Source organism: Cynara cardunculus (genome assembly GCF_001531365.2).
Source record: "Cynara cardunculus var. scolymus isolate 2C chromosome LG 16, CcrdV1, whole genome shotgun sequence".
NCBI classification, from domain to species: Eukaryota; Viridiplantae; Streptophyta; class Magnoliopsida; order Asterales; family Asteraceae; genus Cynara; species Cynara cardunculus.
Window position 1 is genome coordinate 18,273,884 of NC_037543.1, and position 7,937 is coordinate 18,281,820.

General features: G+C 37.3%; 1 protein-coding gene across 2 annotated transcripts; it reads left to right on the forward strand.

Moving 5' to 3' along the window:
• The first annotated feature begins 405 nt into the window (after positions 1 to 405).
• On the forward strand, positions 406 to 7,416 carry LOC112499710 (U3 small nucleolar ribonucleoprotein protein MPP10-like). Of its 2 annotated transcripts, none has more exons than XR_003067255.1 (13): positions 406 to 1,129; positions 1,287 to 1,342; positions 1,693 to 1,849; positions 1,967 to 2,080; positions 2,166 to 2,303; positions 4,561 to 4,629; positions 4,744 to 4,785; positions 5,253 to 5,321; positions 5,437 to 5,530; positions 5,634 to 5,687; positions 5,807 to 5,948; positions 6,890 to 6,949; positions 7,034 to 7,416. XR_003067255.1 is itself a non-coding variant. In XM_025103043.1 (13 exons), the coding sequence occupies exons 1-13, from the start codon at positions 461 to 463 to the stop codon at positions 7,048 to 7,050; spliced, it is 1,659 nt and encodes a 552-aa protein (XP_024958811.1). In that variant the 5' UTR covers positions 406 to 460; the 3' UTR covers positions 7,051 to 7,416. The 2 variants fall into 2 exon arrangements, 1 of the variants encoding a protein (XP_024958811.1); XM_025103043.1 differs by having other exon boundaries at positions 5,459 to 5,530.
• Positions 7,417 to 7,937: the final 521 nt, after the last annotated feature.

The window sequence follows — 7,937 nt, forward strand, 5'->3', positions numbered from 1 at the left end:
CTAATGATCAATTGGTGGTAAAAACAATATTTTTAGTTACGTTTGACCAATAATTCTTCTATATTGCTTGGACAATATTTTTGTTACATATTGCTTGGATGCTATGGTTCAACAACTTTTACCTATGTATAAACATTTGTTGGTAACAATATTTATATATGGATATTTGATGTGTCAACTTGTATGAATGGTTTGTTTATGGTTGTTTGAACTTTTTACACGTTTTATGCTATATGATTCAAAAAATGGTAAATATTTTTTTCCTTATTAAATGTTAATTTTATTCTTATTTGTAATTAAAAAAAAAAACTAATATTTTTTTAAGAAATATCAGAGAAAGGATATATTTGTCTTTTTTTTTTTTTTTTTTAACATTCCATTCTAATTTTATTGCAAATCAAACAGGCAGACGCGGATTAAACCCTCCTCTGTGCGCAATTAACCAACGAACCGATTAATTATGGCGGCGATACCCTCCGCCGGAGTAGAAGCACTGCACCGCCTGAAACTGACGGAGCCACCGATGTACCTAACTCCATCGTCGGAACTTGCTACTGCCGCTCGTATTGCTTCGGAGCACTTGTTCGCTTCACTCAAACCCTACACTCCTAAATCACCATTCGACCGCCTCCTTGTAGACGAGAAGTTCGACGCCGAGCAGATTTGGCAGCAAATTGATCTTCAATCTCAGCCGTTGATATCCGCCATCCGCCGTCAAGTAAACAAGTTTGAGAAGGATTCACAAGAGCTTAAAGATATTTTTAAGAGTGGTGAGTCTGATAAAGAGCAGAAGAGGGAGTTGGTTTTAGAGGAGAAAGAAGAAGAAGAAGACGACGACGAAGAGGATGAGGATGAGGATGATGAACTCGATGACGAAAGCAACGAAGAAGAGGATGAGGATGAGATTGAAGAAGATGAAAGCAGAGACGGAGAGAGAGAACGTAAAGAGAGAGGCGGAGTTGGTGTTGAAGATAAGTTTTTAAATATACAGGAGATGAAGGAGTTCATGGAAGATGATGAAGCTAGAGAATACGGAGTTAACAAAAAGAAACAAGTGGTGAAGAAAATGTCTAGAAAGTTTGGGGAAGACGATGAAGAAGAAGACGATGATGAAGACGACGACGATGAGGTGAGCACATTTCTAAGAAGAATGATAGGCTTTAGAAATAATCTACTTCTCAACTTAAATTTCTAAATTTGTTAATCTATTATATGATTTAGTTGCTTTTCTGGCTGGTTTTCCTCTGAAGAATTTTCTGTCTAATTACCCCCCTTTTTTATTGTAGCTTGGAGTTCTTGAACTTGCAGGGGAAGAAGACATGTCAGATGCTGAAGATGCTAGGTGATGCTTTCATTACTCTTTTATGTATTGTGACTAGATTATGTGATCTGAGTAAGATATACGGATGCATGTGTGTGCGTAAGCATTGCACGGAGGGAACCATTTGTTTCAGTTGCTCTGTTTTGGGTGTTGTATAATGAACAAGATTTTGCATTTGAAGTTCTGAAGGATGGGATTGCAGAAAAACGAACAATATTTCATCATCCTATTCACTCCAGTTGATTTAAGTATTCCCAGTTGGGCCTGGCTTCATCTGCTAATAGTTGTTATCTCTGGGCTTTGTGGCTCAAGCTTGTACCTGCTGTTTCGTTTTTTTAAACCAGTGGAAAATGTGTTTTTACCTTTGGCAGATACGAGGACTTCTTTACGTCTACAAAGAAACGTGACCAGAGTAAGAAACCTAAAGTGAGCGAGAAAGTGGAAGATATAGACATAAGCGATGAAGAAGAAACTGAGGATTCAGACACAGGTGATGAAGATGATGATGGCATGGGATCCGATGATGAGGTAGTAACTACATGTTCATAAGATATGTCAAAATGCTGCTAGATACTGGAATGAAATTGCTCTTGAAGTGCTGTTACTGGCAATTGAGTAATGTATTTTTCTTTTGAACACTTCTAGATGAAGATAGATAATCTTTCTACTCATGAGAAGCAACTTCTAGAACAGCGTGCCAAAATAGAGGAAGTGGAGAGGGAAAACTTGGAAGCAAAATCGTGGACCATGCAGGGAGAGGTGCAAATTCTGGTTTATTAGTTGTGAAGAGTTGTGACATGTAGTAGTTCTATATCAACTTGTTTATTTGGATCTATGGTGGCAGGTAAACGCTACTAAAAGACCTAAGAATAGTGCCTTAGAAGTTGATTTGGATTGGGAGCGCAATGCAAAGCCACCGCCAGTAATCACGGAGGAGGTTTCCCAGTCCATTGAAGAGCTAATCATGAAGCGGATATCCGAGGTGAAGTTGACTCTCTGATTTCTTTTTTCATTTTCTTTCTGTCCTGGCATTTAACTGTTAGAAGCTTAGGTGCTGTTTTTTTTTTTTCACATTAAGCCCGGAATGTATTAACGCATTAAGCTTCTGGATGGATTTTGATGTATTGTTGTTTGTTCTTTGTCCTGAATAGACGGTCTGAATGGCAAAAGTGATTATCTTACCCATCAGTCTAGATCATTTCCAAATGACTTGCAAGTCATCTTTCTTGCCAATAAACCGCATTGTAGACACAGGAAGATCTAATATATATTTCATAAAATTTCTGAACATAATTCCACTCTTGAGAGCCTTAAGAGAAAACACTTGTTGACTGCATCCAATAAGGACTTATGTGCATCTTATGTAGATGCAAGTGCCGGAGGATTACCAAGTATCTATTTCTGCTCTAAACAGTGTGAACACCATATAGCTCCATACAATATAGCTCCAAAAGAACACAGGTGCGTTGCCGGTTTAAGAGCTAGAGGACTCTATGGTTTCTTGATCTCATGGAATTTGTGGAAGGCACCTATCCCTAAAGCTGCATAGACACAAAAGGTGAAAGAAAAGAATAGAGTAGAGATTATGTTACATTAAAGGTCCTGATGCATAAATGCTTCTTCACTTGTTCATTACGCTACGTTTGGCTATTGAAAATCTAAAAGAAGAGAGACATGCATTATTCAACTTGTAAGCAAAACAAGAAGTTGCATAAAAGAAATTTACCAGTTTATGTTGTCCGTTACCTGTTTATGCTGACTGCATAACCCTGCTGGAAAAGCTAAAGTACACAACCGGAATAGCTAACAGAGAGCAAGGGGGTGTAGAGGAAGGGAAGAGTGGATAGAAGGGGGCAGCAAGAAAGAGATAGTCGAACAAAAAGAAGAGGGCGATCGATTTTAAGAGGAGTGGATTTTAGGGAAGGTTGATGGAAGGCCACCTATTTGAGAGAGGGTTAGGAGAAGTCTTTTTCTTGTCTTAAGCCTTAATAGATAGATGGCTTAACAATTAATCATCATGCTTAATCAGTAAGTTGCAAACAAACATACTGATATGCTTAGCGAATAAATCTTCCAGACCATTAAGCTATGGTGTTAAAATCGGTGCAATAGTTGCTCAGTAGCGGTTTGTGGCCCCGGAAGAAATCGCGGTTGCAAAATAACGGTCATAATAGCGACGCCAAGAATTTCGGTGCAATTTACCAATAAATCACTGCTTTTTAACAAAAATAGCTATCTGCAATACCGCCATTTGCGGCTGGGCTTTTTTTGGGTAACCAGCTTAGTAGCTTACATTACACTTGTTTGGGCTTTTATTTAAATGATGTGGGCCTTTATTTTAGATTTGGATTTGTTCTATTTTAATGATTTGGTCCTTTATTTTAGATTTGGATTTGTTTTATAAGATTAAATTTTAGGTTTTCAACGTCGTCGTCCTCCACGAGACCACGACTTTGACTTGAACTCGATACTTTCAGGCCCAGCTTCCTCCTCGACAGCCTCCTCATAAAATTGAACGCATTAGATGATGTTAACTCGATGATCGATACTCCCTGTTTAAGTTATGTATGCGTACATATATATTATATATATAATTCTAATAACTATTATATGAACCATTTTTTTTTGGACCGCTGTACCACTGCGATAACCGCTATTTCAAATCACAATACTGACTGCTATTAACCACAAGGGTGGTGCCTGATTGGTTTGAGCTTGGCTCCAAAGGTCAAAAGTACCAGGAGGTCCCAGTTTCAAATCCAAGGAGGAATAAAATCCCCTTGTGGCCACGGAGGTTCAAATGTGGGGACTCCGGGCTATCTGCAAAGCAGGTGGTCGTCCTGGGATTAGTCGGCTCGCATAGCGGGTTGGATATCCAGGTTAATCTTTAAAAAAAAAAATTGACCGCTATAACAACATAACCATTAAGCTGCAAAGAAACAACCCCTTAATTCTACAAGCAAATGTGTCACTGTGTCAGTAGTCTAGCTTGCTGCATAAAAAGCATGCCTTCTAGTGCATCCCCAGACATATATGCACTTGATTAGATGTGGTAGGCTCACCGCTCATAGCTAATATACTTTATTTGTAACCCACCATCCCATTATATAAATTATAAGATCCCACTACTTGATAGAGTTATGTTTCAACATTTTCTCATATTTGTTATGGTAAACTGAATGTATGTGTGCTCTTTCTTTCTCTTTCTAATAAGCAACATTGTGATGTATTGTTGTCAGGGACACTTTGATGATGTTCAGAAGGCTCCTAGTTTACCTTCTAAAGCACCAAGAGAAATGAAGGAACTGGTAAAGCATTTAAGCATCACATGGCAGTATCTAATATCTGCTCCTTCGCTCTTCTCAATAGATGGTTTTATATATGTTTCTGGGGGAATAAATGTTGCAATGTTAACTTTGCAGGACGAGAATCAGAGTAAGAAGGGCCTTGGTGAAATATATGCGGTTAGTATCTCCTGCTTGATTTATTTGATGCAAGAATCCCTGGCTGCTTTGTTTAGCATATCTGTCCCAATTTCTAACGGTATCACAGAAAGAAAATTATAACTTTACCATTTTTGTCGAATCAAGCACCTTGCGCAACTACTTGCATTGGGAGCCGATTTGTTCTCTAAAACTGAAGTCTCAGCCACTAGTTTGTTTATATTCCTTGGCAGAAATTTTCGTTTGTTTTCTAGAGCTGTCACAGTCAGTTTATATTGATAATCACTAAATATGTGATATAATAGCACAGGAAATTGCTCTATAAGTAAAAGAGCGATAGTAGATTACAGTTTGAACACAATGAGACATACATCTTCAGATTAAGTACGCATTATATGTGATGTGTCTTAAGATAATTTCTTAGGAGGGCGGTTCTTCCCAATTTAAATGTCGTATAGGTTGTTAACTTACTTTTTATCCTTCTGCAGGATGAGTATGCTCAGAAGACTGGCCTGGTTTCACAAGCATTGTCTTTCTCAGATGAGCAAAAAAAGGAGGTACACTGTGGATTTACTTGGATAGTCGCTATTTCTTAGCTCACATTAGTAGTTCTCTAATCATTTGGGGTTGCAAATATTGTTTTATGTTACATTATAATGTCGTTTCTTACAGATATTTCACTTGATGTTGTTAGGCAAGTCTTCTTTTCAAGAAATTGTGCTTGAAGTTGGATGCTCTATCGCATTTCCACTTCACTCCAAAACCAGTATGCATCCATACTTGTCTTTGTTTTGACCAACATGTTTGATACTTCTTTGACCACCTCAACCTTGTATTTTTTATTAATTCGAATGAATTAACTTGTACAGGTGATTGAAGACATGTCTATTCAAACAAATGTACCTGCTTTAGCAATGGAAGAGGTATCAACTCTTCTAGAACCATCTCATTTATTCATAATGCTGCATCAACTGTGGTACTGGCCATTAGTGGTTTTGTTGGCTAAATATTTTATCTTTTTTTTGTTTTTTCGTGGATGTAGATTGCACCTTTGGCTGTCTCGGATGCCGCCATGCTGGCTCCTGAGGAAGTATTTTCTGGCAAAGGAGATATCAAAGAAGAAGCAGAACTAACACAGGAAGATAGAAAGAGGAGGAGAGCTCACAAGAAAAGGAAATTTAAAGGTAATCCTGGTTGTCATCAGTTCCGTTCATTGTTGGTGTTGGTTTGATTAATGCGGACGGTTTAGTTACCCTAGGCCCAAGAATGCCATTTTCAGTTATAAAATCCTCCCTTAACATGTTTGACTTGATACGTAGTTTAACTAAAAATGTTAATTGTCAAATATCTAAAATACATCTTCTGAACTTAGATTAATACCAACAACTTATTTGTAAACAAAAGGTAAATTTAGAATCCTTTTGAAAAAGGAAAGGTTAGCATTTTCCCAAAAGTGAGGTGTTGCAATGTTMATAGRGCRTGTATAACCAAACCAAACCAACAAGCCAGTATATCCCACCTGGAGGTGTGGTGTGTGCCTGACCTCTACCCTAAGAAGTTAGAGCGGTTGTTTCCTTGAAGACCCCCGTCCAGTGAAAAGTTTGAGAAATGGAGAACATATACACTAGGCTAAAGGCCTGTTTACCCAAATGCTTACCCACACTATAATTTATTTTGATGCGTAAGATTTTAGTACATCAAAACATATCGAATGCAACAATTTACCAGGTAAACACTTACCTGGGTAAGAGTCGTCATCTTCACTTACCTGGGTAAGAGTCGTCATCTTCACTTACCGGGTAAGACTCCATCTTTCTCATCGCTCTTACCCGGTAAGATTCTTGGCCCTTGTCATGTTCATCCAATGAGGAAATTTATCCGGGAAGCACTTACCAAGTAAGCATTTAGTAAACAACCCCTAACTTAGTTGTTGCAATTTTCATAGGACGTATAACCTTACTTAAAACATAGGTGGTAGACACCTTAAGACACTTGGTTATTACAGTGATTTGCTGATTCTATGGGTTGTTAATGAACTTTTGAGATGGTCTGTGTGCTGAATCCTTCCAAGGCCAGAAACGTTGCCTTGCTTGATTCGTTTATTTTCTCTGAATCTTAACGACAGCTGAGAATGCAAAGACGATAGCAAAGAAGCCAAGGGAAAGAACGGAGACAGCCGCTGATGGTGATATTATCATTCTATAATCTGCAACTTTTTGCCGTTTACATAATCGTATAGCCTCATATATTTTTGTTCCTATTGCAACAGGCAAGGAAGAATCATGACTTAATATCAAAAACTCGTTTGCCGTTTGATTGATATTTTCGGGAGAATATTTCTGGTGGTTTTTGATTCCACACTGATGAAGGAAAGAGAGAACTCTCGGAATCGAAATTGTTGGCCGAACAGTCGATGGTCGTGAATTACGGGTCATCCATTTGGGAAGTTTTGTTCTAAACATACTATAGAGGTGAAGACAAGTATATTATCTGGGTAGAAAGAGTGGCATTTCCATGTCAGATTGAGTTTTTTCCATATTTGTTTTCCGACCTAAGAGGGACAAGATGCCATTTTGAATTTCTAAAAACAATCATTTTCTTGTAACAGGTTAACAAAGAAAAACATGTTCAAAAGGTAACATGTTATCCAATACTATAATGGGTAATTTTTGAAAGTATAATGTCCTAGTAAAAAATATTTTGAAAGTACATTGTTGTAATAAGAAAACTGAAAATGGAATGTTATAATAAGGAAATTTGTAAAAGTATATTGTTAATTTATATATTTTACCCATAAAATAATTATTTGATAAATATGGTGAATGATAATGGAATTTAACAATATGTATCAAATCAAGAGGATTTCACAAACGTGTAAATGTGGAACAAAGATAACAAAATTGTTCAATAACAAACAAACAACCACTTGGGACCATTTACCAACAAAAATCATCAAATCAAGAGTCCAAAAACGATCAACAAGTAAAATTGTTACTAAAGACTATCACCGGACCCTTACATGGGGAAGTGGCAATGAATACTTAGATGGTGTTTGGTTTGCAGAATGTTTTTGGATTAATAGAATCTGTTGAAGAAATTTGAATGAAATGTTGTCGGGTTTGACTTTGTGTTTGGTTGGATATTGGAATGAAATCTGTTAAAGAATTGGAATC